Source organism: Mus caroli, chromosome 7 (assembly GCF_900094665.2).
Source record: "Mus caroli chromosome 7, CAROLI_EIJ_v1.1, whole genome shotgun sequence".
NCBI lineage: Eukaryota > Metazoa > Chordata > Mammalia > Rodentia > Muridae > Mus > Mus caroli.
Genome location: NC_034576.1, coordinates 45684762 through 45699796, shown reverse-complemented (window position 1 = coordinate 45699796; position 15035 = coordinate 45684762). Strand labels below are relative to the sequence as shown.

General features: G+C 47.0%; 3 protein-coding genes across 4 annotated transcripts in view; 2 read left to right on the top strand and 1 right to left on the bottom strand.

Moving 5' to 3' along the window:
- Positions 1-15035, bottom strand: part of Klk15 (kallikrein related peptidase 15) — a 642438-nt gene that overhangs the window by 137297 nt on the left and 490106 nt on the right. The gene's annotated exons all lie outside the window — the stretch shown is intronic.
- On the top strand, positions 4049-8289 carry LOC110298253 (kallikrein 1-related peptidase b22). 2 transcript variants are annotated; one of them, XM_021167388.1, is made up of 6 exons: positions 4072-4117; positions 6033-6192; positions 6773-6781; positions 7195-7481; positions 7578-7714; positions 8090-8245. In XM_021167388.1, the coding sequence occupies exons 1-6, from the start codon at positions 4072-4074 to the stop codon at positions 8243-8245; spliced, it is 795 nt and encodes a 264-aa protein (XP_021023047.1). The 2 variants fall into 2 exon arrangements, with proteins under 2 accessions (XP_021023046.1, XP_021023047.1); XM_021167387.1 differs by lacking the exon at positions 6773-6781 and having other exon boundaries at positions 4049-4117; positions 8090-8289.
- The window catches only part of LOC110298249 (kallikrein 1-related peptidase b27), a 14477-nt gene continuing 13647 nt past the window's right edge, over positions 14206-15035 (top strand). The window contains exon 1 of the mRNA XM_021167380.1: positions 14206-14273. Coding sequence (XP_021023039.1) covers positions 14228-14273 — 46 coding nt within the window. The 5' untranslated portion in view covers positions 14206-14227. The remainder of the gene's footprint in view (positions 14274-15035) is intronic.

Genomic DNA, 15035 nt, shown 5'->3' with positions numbered 1-15035 from the left:
TCTCTCTCTCTCTCTCTCTCTCTCTCTCTCTCTCTCTGTCTCTCTCTCTGTCTCTAGTTCTTGCTCTCCTTCCTCTCACACCATGAGGAGCCTAAACTAGGTACTACAGCAGCTGGGGAGGAGTGTCTTTTGATGTCCTGCCTGAGCAGTTTACAGACACATAGATCTTATATGTCTTTAAATAAAAGGTAAAAGCAGTTGAGGGGTCCTGGTGTTGTGTCTTAGTTGGCAGAATGCTTGTCTAGCTGTGAGAATCCTGTATTTCATCCTCTGCACTGTGCTGAGCTGAGTCTGCAGCACATGCCTGTGATCCCTGCACTTAGGACGAGGATCAGAAAATCATGGTTGTCCACAGATACACAATGAGCTGGAGGCCAGCCTGGGCTACATAGACCTGTCACAAACAAGGCAGAGGAAAGGAATGTAGCAGTCTAGAATCCATCCCACAATGAGGGGCAAGAAATAGTTCAGAGATACAGCACCTGCCTAGAGTCCACCAATGAGGGTCTTCTGAGGGTGTACCTTAGTGATAGAGACCCTGTGGCCTGTGTGTAAGGTTCAGGGTTCAGCCTTCAGCAACACCCTCCCCCACACACAAAAAAAAAGAAAAAACAGAAAAAAATCTTCACTCACATTACTAAACTCACTACCTAGAAATTCAAAAATAACTCTACTGCCACTCATAGAGTTACCCATCATCAACGATGCACCCACTGTAAGCCCTAACTTACTCCCCCAGAAAGCATCCTGAGAGAGAGCCAGTGCACCCCCCACAGTCACCTTTACCACCCAATGGAAGGAACCCCAGTCTATATATTCACTGACCAGTGAATTGTCCCACATTGGCACACTTATGCCCCTGAAGCCAATCCAGAGGCCAATGAAGAAATTGTATGCAGGGGGCACATATGTAATCCACACATCCATTACACTGAACACTAACAAAGTTCCCAGGAAGATGGACCTCTGGGACCAGACATGTTGGACAAATTTTCAGTCCTCCTCCCAGGAACAGATCCGGTCAGCTGGAAAGGGAGAAGGTTCTGTGGACCGGGTATGCTTCTCCACTCTCTGAATGCATACAAACCTTCATCCTCTTCCTCCTTTCATTTCCCCTCTCCACTACAAACATTTCCCTGTGGAGTCTGTTTGAACCTCATCTCCAACACCACTTCAACTCTTTCCATTCTTATGCACTGTCCTCTTCTGATGCACTACACATACATAAAAGATTGAGTGCATGAAAAAACTCACAAGTGGATGAATGCATGCTTCCTCTCTTCTCCTTTAGAGCAAAGAACAGTGTAGTTTTCAGAAGAACTTGGGCACAGAGGCCAAGATCTCAGAGGAGAACTAGGGGGCCCATTGATCACAAGCTCCTCACTTACCCTGAATTAGGACTAGCCTGGCCTTCTTGGAGCTTACAGGGCACACATGCATACACCCAGGTCAAACGTGCTAACTGCCATGAGAGATGAAATAGTCTAGATGCTCAACAAGAGGGGATGGGTCTGAAACCTGCAACAGTAAGTAGGTGTCACAGGCTGGGTATTTCCCCTTCTCTGTACCAGAACCTATGCTGGCTTCTTGATGTTTTAACGTTTGAGACAAAGTCTCCCTGTGTTGTTTCACTGGCCTGAGTACACTATGTGCACAGTCTAACCTGGACCTCACCAAGATCCACCAGCCCCTGACTCCTAAGTTCTGGGATCAAAGGTGTGCACCAAACTATGCAGCTGCCAAAATGGACCCTCAATGAGGCTCTTGGAGGGAAGTGACATTTTCTGGTTGCTGTTTATTGAGAAAGGATCTCACATGAGGCCAGGCTTGGCTCTACTCAACATGTAGCTCAGGAACTAGGAAATGAGGAAGGGAAAAGTTACAGTGACCCCAACATTGATCAGGGTGGGTGACTCTAAGCTGGAATAACCTGAGTTTTCATACTTTTGAATAAAATAGTGATCAGGCCATAGTAATGTGCACCATAACTTCTATTTATTTTATTTTATTAGTTTGTTTTGAGACAGCTCTATATATAACCCTGTCTGTCTTGAAAGTCACTATGTAGACTAGGTTGGTCTACATCACAGAATACTAGAGTCTAAAATCACACAGATCCACCTGGCTCTGGCTTCAAAGTACTGGTATTGAAGGTGTGCACCACTATACCCAGGTTCCAAGCTTCTTTTTTTTAATTGGATATTTTCTTCATTTACATTTCAAAGGTTATCCCAAAAGTCTCCTATACACTCCCCCCTGCCCTGCTCCCCTACCCACTCACTCCCACTTCTTGGCCCTTGCTTTCCCCTATACTGGGGCATATAAAGTTTGTAAGACCAAGGGTTCTCTCTTCCCAATGATGGCCAACTAGGCCATCTTCTGCTACATATGCAGCTAGAGACACGAGTTCTGGGGGTACTGATTAGTTCATATTGTTGTTCCACCTATAGGATTCCAGACCCCTTCAGTTCCAGGATACTTTCTCTAGCTCCTCATTGGGAGCCCTGTGTTACATCCTATAGATGACTGTGAGCATCCACTTCTGTATTTTCCAGGCACTGGCAAAGCCTCACAGGAGACAGCTATATCAGGGTCTTTTCAGCAAAATCTTGCTGGCATATGCAATAGTGTCTGTGTTTGGTGGCTGATTATGGGATGGACACCCGGGTGGGACAGTCTCTGGATGGTCAATCCTTTCTTCTTAGCTCTAAACTTTGTCTCTGCAACTCCTTCCATGGATATTTTATTCCCTATTCTAGGGAAGAATGAAGTATCCATGAGTTGGTCTTCTTTCTTGATTTTCTTGTGTTTTGGAAGTTGTATCTTCGGTATTTTAGGTTTCTGAGCTAATACCCACTTATTAGTGAGTGCATATCAAGTGATTTCTTTTGTGATTGGGTTACCTCACTCAGGATGATATCCTCCAGGATGATACATCCATTTGCCCAAGAATTTCATAAATTCATTGTTTTTAATAGCTGAGTAGTACTCCATTGTATAAATGCACCACATTTTCTATATCCATTCCTCTGTTGAGAGACATCTGGGTTCTTTCCACCTTCTGGCTATTATAAATAAGGCTGCTATGAACATAGTGGAGCATGTATCCTTATTACCAGTTGGAACATCTTCTGGGTATATGCCCAGGAGAGGTATTGCTGGATCTACCAGTAGTATTATGTCCAGTTTTCTGAGGAACATCCAGACTGATTTCCAGAGTGGTTGTACAAGCCTGCAAACCCACCAGCAATGGAGGAGTGTTCCTCTTTCTCCACATCCTCACCAGCATCTGCTGTCACCAGAATTTTAGATCCTAGCCATTCTGACTGGTGTAAGGTGGAATCTCAGGGTTGTTTTGATTTGCATTTCCCTGATGATTAAGGATGTTGAACATTTTTTCAAGTGCTTCTCAGCCTTTCAGTATTCCTTGATTGAGAATTCTTTGTTTAGCTCTATACCAAATTTTTAATGGGGTTATTTGAATTTCTGAATTTAGCTCGTAATAGGAAAAGTAAAATCAGTGATCCAACTTCCAAGTCTAAAACAAAGCATTTTGGCATTCTCCAAGAAAAGATTTGTATCTGCAGGGAGCTTGCAGCCCTTAGGCCATCACTTGTGCAAAGACTCTGTTCTAACTGCAACTTTCTGGGTTAATCTTGCACTTGAGATACAAGGCCTTCCTTAGAGGTGTGGGCTTGGCAGCACTTGCTCCGCTACCCACTAATCACACCAATTCACCATTGCCACGACCTTGACATCTGGCTAAGGTCCCTGGAACAGTAACAGCTCCAGAAACAAAAGTCCATGTCCCACCCAATTTTATCCTTGAGAAGGTATCCAGGGTGACCTAGGGCCTACTGGACATCAGGTGCAACAGGACCACCCCTTACCACAGCAGGGAGGGTCAGTGCAGTGAATCCACCTCTGTCAGCAAGGAAAGAGCTTTAGTCAGCATCTGGCTGCCACAGGACAGGGGTGGGGCTGTGGGGGAGAATGAGGGTTTTTAAAGTCTCCCTGAGGAGCCTCCACAGCTCCAAGCTCACCTCCTGCAGCTCCTGGACACCTGTTACCATGTGGTTCCTGATCCTGTTCCTAGCCCTGTCCCTAGGAGGGATTGGTGAGATAAGGGAAGGGGAGGGGTCACAGCCCTGACTCTCCTGATGCTATTGGCCCTGGCCATACCTTTTCCCTCTCCCCTGAACCTAGCTACATCATGAGCACCACCAGCTCCTCCTCCTCTGCCTTATGCAGTGATCGGGCCCTCACAGTCCTTCCTCCCAGGAAAGACCCCTGTCCACTCCCACTTTCCAGAACTTTCTTAGACACCTGACCGTCTCTGGGCTTCTCCACTCTTTCTATGGAACCCAACCTCTTTCTAAACTTAGGACCTCAGATTTCCCTACAGTTCATTGTTTTTCCTACAGGCTCATAGCCCAAACCCTGAGTCAGAGGCTTGCCTAAATCCCCCACTACAGCCTTAGGCTGTCCAGCAGATGCCAGCCTTCAGATATGTTTTCCACATCCTGAAAACTGGTGTGCCACCTTCCCAAGATGTTCAGTTTCTACCAAAACTTCCTCTTCTCAAATTGGCTTGTAAGGTCAGATGGGTTCCCCCTCCATTTCTTGTGTGGAGAGAATGCCCATGTCACCTCTCGCTAGCCTTTTGATTTAGTCTCATTTTTGGACAAGGGGTCATTTTGCAGACACCAGGCTTGGACAACAAGTATCTTCCTCAATCACTCACAACATTGGCAGGGGCTCTCACTGAATGGAGACTTCTGTTTAGGCCAAGATGACTGTTCTACAAAACTCAAGGGAATCCTCCTGATTCCACCTACCCAGCTCTGGGGTTACAGGCACACAGCATCACACCTGATTTTTTCCTGGTTTCTGGATGGTTCAGCTCAGGTCCTAATGCTTACATGGCCAATCCTGTAGCAGCCAAGCCATCGCTTGCCCAGCTCTTGGGAATAAGTTCTGAGTTAGTGTCTCATGATGTAGCCCAGGCTTGTCTTCATCCATGGCAATCCCTCTGCCTCAGCCTGCAGGGTACTGAAGTTACAGAGAAATGCAGCTATGAATGGCTTGCCAAGATTTCCTCTGTTCCCAATGCTGTGCCTTGGCCTGCTCTTCCCCCTCATGCCACACTCCCTGTGCTGCAGGCTCCTGTCCTATCTCATCAGAGCCCCAATGCACAGCTCTACTTCCCACTCTCTTCAGGACACCCCAAAGACCCCAATGCCTAACCCATGTACCTCACATCAGCTGGCTCCTCCTCTCTGCCTCACAGTGGCCTGTCTTGATCTAACTATGTTTCCACTTCTGTCCAGAGGCTTTAATTCCTTTTCCACTCCTGTCCTGGGGCTGCCTAAGAGAACCCTGAACCTTTCCAATACCCAGATGATTTGCCCACCTCCACAGGAGCAGAACCTTTTCCTAACAGACCCCCAGAATTTCCTTCTCTCACTGCTTGTCCCATATCAAACTCCTTTCTGAGGGAGCCCCACCCCTCTTGATGTCATTTCCACTGCAGACCCAAACAGCAGTCCACGCCCTAGCCTTGACCCTGCTCCTTTTACCTGGGATTCTTCAATCTCTCCAACCCAGCTGCCACTTCATGCCCAATCAAAGAAACCCAGAATAACCCCCAAGCTCCCTTTCCTGGTTTCATTTATTCATTCAAATCTAATTTTCTGACACTTCACCTTTCAAAAATTCCCAAAACCCAGCCAAGGCCAAGACTTCTTCTCAAGCCTTGGAGGCTCTAAATTCCATATTAAAGGATTTTATTCTCATTCAACTAAGAATGAAGCTTCTTTGCCATCCCTTCACCTAAAATTCTAAAGTGCCCTGACACTATACCCGACTCCTCATTCAAGAGTTCTTTCTGTACCCACAGCATACATCTCCCTATGCAGGACCAGCCATATATTGGTCCCTACTCCAGATCCCAGCCCTGCTTAGCTGTGTCTCCCAATGGTACACCTCCATACATGTGCCAAATCTCCCCTCCCCCATTGCTCCTGTTGCAGATGCTGCACCTCCTGTCCAGTCTCGAATTGTTGGAGGGTTTAACTGTGAGAAGAATTCCCAGCCCTGGCATGTGGCTGTGTACGACTTAGATGAATACATATGTGGGGGTGTCCTGTTGGACCCCAACTGGGTTCTCACAGCTGCCCACTGCTATGAAGAGTAAGTAAGGGTGGAGACAGGAAAGCAGGGTGGCAGCCAGAGATCATGACTCCAGGACAGGCTGGGGTACTGAAGGGCAGGGGAGTGGGACTGGCTGAAACTATCCATGACCTCCTGGGTCTCTCTTTACTCCTCCCTCCAGGTTTGTGTTCAGAGTCCTGTTTCTTTTTTTTTTTCTCTCTCTCTCTCTCTTATTATCTGTCTCTCTCCTGTCTGTATTCACATATGAGTGTCTCTGTGGCCATCTGTCACTGTGTGTATGACTTGGGACACTAGGCACACCTTTCTGGTTCTGGGTCTCATGTGTTCTCTTATATCACTACAGACCATAGTGTGGACAAGACCTAAAGGTCCCCTGAGGATAGAGAGTGCTTTCACTGAGGGTAGGCTGTGAGAGAAGTCCTCACTCTCCTCAGGGCAGCTCTTCCCTTAGGACCTTCTGTCCACTCTAGGACACACAGAGAAGGGCTGGTCAGAACTGGAGCTGGGTGAGATAACTGAGTACAGAGAGCTGGATGCTGGGGAGGGAGGGGAGAGCTCAGACCTTGGGCTGCAGGCCAGGCCTTACCAGTTGGGGAAGTTCAACCCTGTCCTAGCTGCACCTGAGCAGATTTTAGGCCTACCATTTCTACCCTTGTCTTCTGTTCCTGTATTTGCTCTTTCTGCCTCTCTAAATCTATATGTATGTATGAATGCATGTATGTATGTATGTATGAACCTTTCTGTCTCTCTGTTTGTTTATTTCTCTATTTCTATCTCTCTCTGTGTCTCTCTCTCTCTGTGTCTCTCTCTGTGTCTCTCTCTCTCTGTGTGGGTGTGTGTGTGTGTGACTGTGTGTGTGTGTGTGTGTGTGTGTGTGTGTGTGTATCTTTCTGTCTGTGTATGTTTCTGTCTCTGACTCACTCTTCCTTCCTCCCTCCATCCTCCCCCTCTTCTGCTGATGCTGACTAATCTCCCTGATTCTCTCCACTCACCCCCGCCATCTCCTTCCCTGCCCCACAGCAAGTATAATGTTTGGCTGGGCAAAAACAAGCTATTCGAAGATGAACCCTCTGCTCAGCACCGATTGGTCAGCAAAAGCTTCCCTCATCCTGGCTTCAACATGAGCCTCCTGACCCTTGACAAGATACCTCCTGGGGCAGACTTAAGCAATGACCTGATGCTGCTCCACCTCAGCAAGCCTGCTGACATCACAGATGTTGTGAAGCCCATCGACCTGCCCACTGAGGAGCCCAAGCTAGGCAGCACATGCAAAGCCTCAGGCTGGGGCAGCATTAAACCGTTAATATGTGAGTCAGGTCCAAGCACAACAGCTCGGTGTGGAGGAGGGGCAGATGGGACTATATTGGGCCCTGCTTACCACCCACTTTCTTCCTGATCCAAAGACCAAAACCCAAATGATCTCCAGTGTGTGTCCATCAAGCTCCAGCCTAATGAGGACTGTGTGAAAGCTTATATAATGAAGGTGACAGATGTCATGCTGTGTGCAGGAGAGATGAATGGAGGCAAAGACACTTGTAAGGTGAGACAGCACCTCCCTGCAGTGAGGTGAAGGGCTGAAAGAGGGAACTGGGTTTCTTGGTTCCCACTTCAACACCATGACTAGGCAGGCTCTTTTTATCCTTCCCTGTGGAAGGCATGTGCCCTGGGAGGGGAGGATCCTGTAACTGGTACTATTTCTCCTCTGTGACATGTCTTAGGGGACTGTTCTGTGAGGCCCTCACCTCAACCCAATGTCCTCACAAGATCTGGGCTCCCAAAAGCTGGATTCCCTCACCTATTGAACAGAGCTGCCTCTTAAGAGTCCCTGTATTCCTCCCTGGGAGCCAGTTCCAGATTGTCTACTAGAATCCAACTGCCAGGCCCTGCCTTACTGCTGTCCCTGTCCTTTTATCAGGGTGACTCAGGAGGCCCACTGATCTGTGATGGTGTTCTACAAGGTATCACATCATGGGGCTCTACCCCATGTGGTGAACCCAATGCGCCGGCCATCTACACCAAACTTATTAAGTTTACCTCTTGGATAAAAGACACTATGGCAAAAAAACCCTGAGTGTCACATTATCTGCTGTTCTCAATAAAATATACCATGCAACAAATTAGTTCAAGGTCTGACATTCTCTGTCCTACTGGAGTGGGGTACCAAATCAAGGATCCCTCAGCTAAGGTCTGGACTTCCAAAGTAGATCAGCAAGGGACAGATGTACAAGTACTCTTGGCTAAGGGGATGGAGTTGAGACAAATGCAGACAAAAGGCTCAGACCAACTCAGGGATGCCACATGTGTCTCCTATGGCAAGAAAAATGTGCAAATCACAAAGGAAAACTTTAGAGACATCAGAGTGATTGACTCCAGGTAGGGCTGACCTTATACTGGAAGCAGAAAAGATGATAAATTGTCAGACACTGTGAATTCAGACTGCCTACCTGGGTTTCTTGAGCTGGGCTGGGGTGTTATTGTAATGAAGCGTTGACTCAATGGAGAAGAGTCTGTCCACAGAAGAGCAGGGACTGCCCCAAAGGCTAGGTAGGCTGCAGTGTCTCAACCAAGGGACATTGGACTGGATTTCTTTGGTAGGGCTGGACCAAAGGATGAAGAGTGACTTAGAACCATGTCCTGTGGGACAGAGAATCACCCATCTTGGGAAAAGGGCCACACTGCTGTTGCTGCTGCTGCACAAAACACTGTCTGTTTAGAGGGACAAGTCACAGCTAAGAGTATCAGAGAACTTCAGGAGGAGGGTCCCTGTCAATACTCAGTCAGAAAGGAGTAGGCCTTAGCGAGTAGAACTAGTCTTACCACCTGTGTGCTGATGGTGCTACATGCTCTCAGGGGAAGTATGGGACATCAAGGGAGGTCTGATGGAAACTGAACCACAGAGATAGAGGTTGAGACATTGGGCTTCGGGAACTCATCAGTGTCCTGAGAAGATGATAAGTCCCTCTGTTGCAGATGCCCGTGGTATTGCACAAAGCAGTTTACAACAGACAACCTCTGGGCAGGCTCCAAGTTCCTGTCCAAAATGGACTGCTGCTGCAACTGCAATGAGTGGTGTCTCAAGGCCAAATGAAAGTACCTGAGCCGCCGGGCGGTGGTGGCGCACGCCTTTAATCCCAGCACTTGGGAGGCAGAGGCAGGCGGATTTCTGAGTTTGAGGCCAGCCTGGTCTACAAAGTGAGTTCCAGGACAGCCAGGGCTATACAGAGAAACCCTGTCTCGAAAAACCAAAAAAAAAAAAAAAAAAAAAAAAAAGAAAGTACCTGAGCCTCTGCTCTTTGGAAGGCAAACTGTAGCTACATATTAGCACTTAGATGATGAAGGACAAAGTTCCTCTGGGAAGGGACCCCATGAGCACTTGACTCAGAGCCCCACCCCAAACCCTAACTGAGCCCTGGGGGCTGACCCCCTTTCCTGGACTCTGCCCCTGCCCAGTCCAGGCACCGCCCTTCTGCCCAAGGCCCAGACCTCACCTGTCCACAGCATCAAGACACTGGCACACCAGCACAGGTAGAAGGCCAGCTGGTAGGAAACCTGTGGACTCAGGCACAGCCTATTGCAGTTTACCACAAACAGAGTTAGGCTGAGGAGAATAAGGAGCCGTGTATTAGGGTGGGGCCAGAGAAGGACAGAAGGCTAAACAGGAACACCACCACACCCAAAAGGAGAGAGACAGAGAAAAACTCCCTGACCTGCCAAAAGTACACACACACACACACACACACACACACACACACACCACAAATGGATACATACTCAGAGTGTAAAGGATAAAGGAGGACAAGTCCATCAGTCACAAATAGTAGGCATAAGCTTTTAAACCCAGCTACTTTTGATGCTGAGGCAAGAGGATGGCATATTCACAGCCAGCATGGACTACAGAGTGAGTCCAATGCCAGCCTGGGATACAGAGAAAGCCCAAGAGAGACACAGAGACACCACTCTCCCTGGGAGCAGCAGAACTGGAAATCCAGCCACACCTCTGTGTAGGAGGAGTCTCTGGGTTTTGGTGGAGGATCACAGTCACCCTTTTCTTTGCCATCACTTACCGATGCCAATGCTAAGGAAACTAAAGATGAAGTCTATCTTGTTCAGGTGTCAGCAGATTGATGGAAAGGAGAGGAACATGGTGGGCAGGAGGATGAGGCATAGTGCCAGGGCCAGAAATATGAAGCCATTGTTTATGTGAATGTAAACTGGGGAAGGAAGTTGGAGAGATAACTTCAGTCACTCCCAATTCTCTCTCTTTCTCTTTCTCTTTCTCTCTCTCTGTCTCTCTCTCTCTCTCCCCCCCAACCCTCCCTTTTTTCTCTCTCTCTGTCTCTCTCTCTGTGTCAGTTTCTTTCTCTCTTTCTCTCTCTTTGTCTCTCTCTCTGTCTCTCTATCTGTCTCTCACTCAAGTTCTTGCTCTCCTTCGTCTCACACCATGAGGATCCCAACCTAGGTACTCCAGCAGCTGGGGAGGATATTCTTTTCATGTCCTTCCTGAGCAGTTTCAAGACACATAGATCTTATCTGTCTCCAAAAACAAGGTAAAAGCAGTCAAGGGGTCTTGGTGTTGTGTCTTAGTTGGCAGAATGCTTGTCTAGCTGTGAGCATCCTGCATTTCATCCTCAGCACTGTGCTGAGCTGAGTCTGCAGCGCATGCTGTGATCCCTGCACTTGGGAGGAGGATCAGAAAATCATGGTTATCAACACATACACATTGAGCTAGAGGCCAGCCTGGGCTACATAGACCTGTCACAAACAAGGCAGAGGAAGGGAATGTAGTTATCTAGAATCCATCCCACAAGGAGGGGCAGGAAATGGTTCAAAGTTACAGCACTGGTCTAGAGTTCTCCAATGATGTTCCTCTGGGGGTGTACCTCAGTGATAGAGACCCTTTAGCCTGTGTGTGTAGAGTTCAGGGTTCTGCCTTCAGCAACACCCTCATCCATAAATAAATAAATAAATAAAACAAATAAAACAAATAAAAACAAAGAAGAAAAAAGTCATCTCCACTCACATTACCAAAATCACTATCTAGAAATTCAAAAATAACTCTACTGCCACTCATAGAGCTACCCACCATCAATGATGCACCCACTCTGATCCCTAACCAACTCCCCAAGAAAGACTACTGGGAGAGAGCCAGTGGTTCTCCCCCACAGTCACCTTTTCCACCCAATTGAAGGAACCCCAGTCTATATATTCACTGACCAGTGAATTGTCCCAGAGTGGCACACTTATGCTCCCTCAGTTAATCCAGAGTCCAATGAAGCCAGTGTATGCATGGTGCACATAGGGAATCCGCACATCCATTACACTGAACACCAACAAAATTGCCAGGAAGATGGACCTGTAAGACCAGCCAAGTAGAACAATATTTTAGCCCTCCACCCAGGAACAGAGCAGGTCAGCTGGGGAGGGAGAAGGTNCTCAGGACCTGGATCATTTCTCCACTCTCTGTCAAGGCATACAAACCTTCATCCTCTTCCTCATTTCCATTTCCCCCTCTCATCTACAACCAGTTCCCTGGGGAAGCTTTTTGCAGACCATCTCCAGCAACACTTCTACTCTTTCAGTTCTCATGCACTGGCCTTTTCTGATGCAGTACACCTTTCTAACACTCCAGTGCTGTGCATACTCCAGTGAAAGTCTGCGTGACAGGCCAAGAGGCCTGGAAGCACTCACAAGGCAAAGAGTTTCAAGGAAACTCAACCTCCTGGAACCTTGGCATTCTCATAATCTGTATACTCATACCCTATCCCTGCATTAGTCTGGTGTATGGATCTACATGCTCTCTTTTAGTATTATTTTATTATAAATGCCTTTAAAGATTGGATTCTGACATAGCTAAACCTTCACCAGTGTTGCAAAGTCCCAGAAAATCCTTGAAGCCAACAAACTTGGAATTCAGTAGGAATTCAGTAAGAGTGTTAACAATTCAGTAACATTCAAATTTACTCTAGTAGAGACAGTGAAACTAATTAGGCATTACAAAGAACGGAGCTGGAATAGCTCAAGGCTGGTCTGCAGAGTGATTACTTAGTACAATAGGCTGTCTCACGCAAACAAGGGAATATACAATGGCCTAGCAAACAGGTAGGTTTACCATGAAAGAGTTAGGGAATCCCCCTGAGACAGATTTCTTCACTAGCCCAAAAGAAACAGCATAATCAGGCCTTTACTAAGAACCCCTGGTGTTGGGCTTAACAATAGACTAGCTTTACACCTGGCTCCCTTCTTAGTGGCAGTGGCCTGGTCCCCACCTTCTTTTGATGTATACATTCCTTTTGTATTGTGTCACTGTAACTCCTTGGATGTATCTCTCCTGGTTTCTGTATAAAAAGTATGATCTCAACTTGAAAAATTACATTCAGATTCTACACGATCTCTCGTGTTGATCTGTCTGTCATTCATTTGGCGACTCTTTGTCCACCTGCAACCAGAGATTCATTCTATGCAGTCAGGGACCAAAAGGTTCTGCAGCACTCCAGCATGCTTATGTATCCTTGAAGACATACATAAAAGATTGAGTGCATGAAAGAACTCACAAGTGGATGAACGCATGCTTCCTCTCTTTTCCTTTAGAGCAAAGAACACTGTAGTTTTCAGAAGAACTTGGGCACAGAGGCCAAGGACTCAGAGGAGAACTACATGGCCAATTGATCACCAGCCCCTCAGTTGCCTATATTAGGACTAGCTTGCCCATTTTGGAGCTTACATGGCACACATGCATACACCCAGGTAAAATGTGCTAACTACCATGAGAACTGAAATAGTCTAGATACTCAATGAGAGGGGATTGGTGTGAAACCTGCAACAGTAAGTAGGTGTATAAGGCTAGGTATTTCTCCTTCTCTGTACCAGAACCCATGCTGAATTCTTGATGTTTTAACTTTTGAGACAAAGTCTCCCTATGTTGTTTCACTGACCTGAATACACTATGTGTACCAGTCTAACCTGGAACTCACAAAGATCCACCAGCCCCTAACACCTAAGTTCTGGGATCAAAGTTATGCACAAAAATATGTAGCCAACAAGCGTAACCCTGAAGCATCTGGAGGCAAGTGACATTTTCTGGTTGCTGTTTCATGAGAAAGGGTCTCAAATAAGCTGGGCTGCTCTACCCTCAAAATGTAGCTCAGGATCTAGGAAATCAGGAACAGAAAGGTCATTGTTGGACCAACACTGTTCAGGTTGAGTGAAACTCCACGGGAATAACCTTAGTTTTCATATTTTTTTAATAAAAGAGTGATCAAACCATGGTAATGTGCACCATAACTTCTATTTATAATGTTTTTGTATTTGTTTTGAGACAGTTCTACATATTACCCTGACTGTCTTGAAAGTCACTATGTAGACTAGATTGGTCTACATCACAGAATACTAGAGCCTAAAATCACACAGATCCACCTGGCTGTGGCTTCAAAAGGCTGGTATTAAAGGTGTGAGCCACTAAACGCAGCTCCCAAACTTCTTATAGGAACAATAAAATCAGTGATCCAGGGTTCCAGTCCAGAAAAGCAAGCATTTTGGCATTCTCAAAAAAATGATCTGTATCTACAGGGAACTAGAACCTGTTTTGGCTATCACTGGTGAAAAAATTTTGTTCTAACTGCAACTTTCTGGGGATAATCTTGGTCTTGAGGTACAGGAACTTCCTTAGAGCTGTGGGTGGGACATCACTTGCTCCTCCATCAGCCTTTCAACCCAACTCACCATTGCCCCTGACCTTGCAACCTGGCTAAGGTCCCCAGAACTCAAACAGCTCCAGAAACAGCAGGACCTGCCCCACCCAATCTCATCCCTGGGAAGGTTTACCAGGATGACCTAGTGCTCACAGGACAGCAGGTGCAACAGGGCCCTCCCCTCCCACATCCAGAAGGGTGCAAGAAGGAAGTACAACTCTGTCAGCAAGAACAGAGCTTTCTAGGCATCTGGGTGGCAAGAAAACAGGGGAGGGACTTTGGAGGAGAATGAGGGTTTTAAAGTTTCCCTGAGGAGCCTCCACAGCTCCAAGCTCACCTCCTGCAGCTCCTGGACACCTGTTACCATGTGGTTCCTGATCATGTTCCTAGCCCTGTCCCTAGGAGGGATTGGTAAGATGAGGGAATGGGAGGGGTCAGAGCCCTGACTCTCCTGCTGCCCTTGGCCCTGGCCATCCCTTTCCCACTCTCCCTTCACTCCAGCTACATCATGAGCACCTCCTGCTCCTCTCTGGCCCTGTACACTGCCAAGTTCTTCACAGTTCTTGTTCCCAGGACAGGCCCCAGTTCCCTGCCACTTTCCAGAACTTTCTCCTCTTCCTTAGATAGCTGACCATCTCTGGGCTTCTCCAGTCTTTCTAAGGAACCCAACCTCTTACCGATCTTAGGACATCAGATGTCCCTAGAATTCATTGTTTTTCCTAGAGCCTCATAACACAGTCCCTAAATCAGAGATTGCCTAAATCTCACACTAATGTCACTGGCTATTCACCAGCTGCCATCTTTCAGCGGTCTTCTACACATGATGACAACTGGCCCCCTCTTCTTAGGTTGCCCGATTTCTAACAAAACTATCACTTCTCAAATTGGCTTGTGACAAAAGATGGGTTCTGTCCCTTTGTCCTGTGGGGAAAATGTATATGTACCTTTCCAATGGCTTTTTGGGTTAGTCTGGCTTTGGAGAAGGGGTCAGGTGATAGACGCCAGAAGTGGACATCAAGTGATCATCAATCACTCACCATCTAGGGCTATGTCTCTCACTGTATGGAGTTCCTGTTAGGCTATGATTGTGGGACGCCTGACTCGCCAGCAAAATAGACACCACAATAGGATCCTTCTGCACACGTTTATTGGGCTGAGCATTGACTGTGTAGG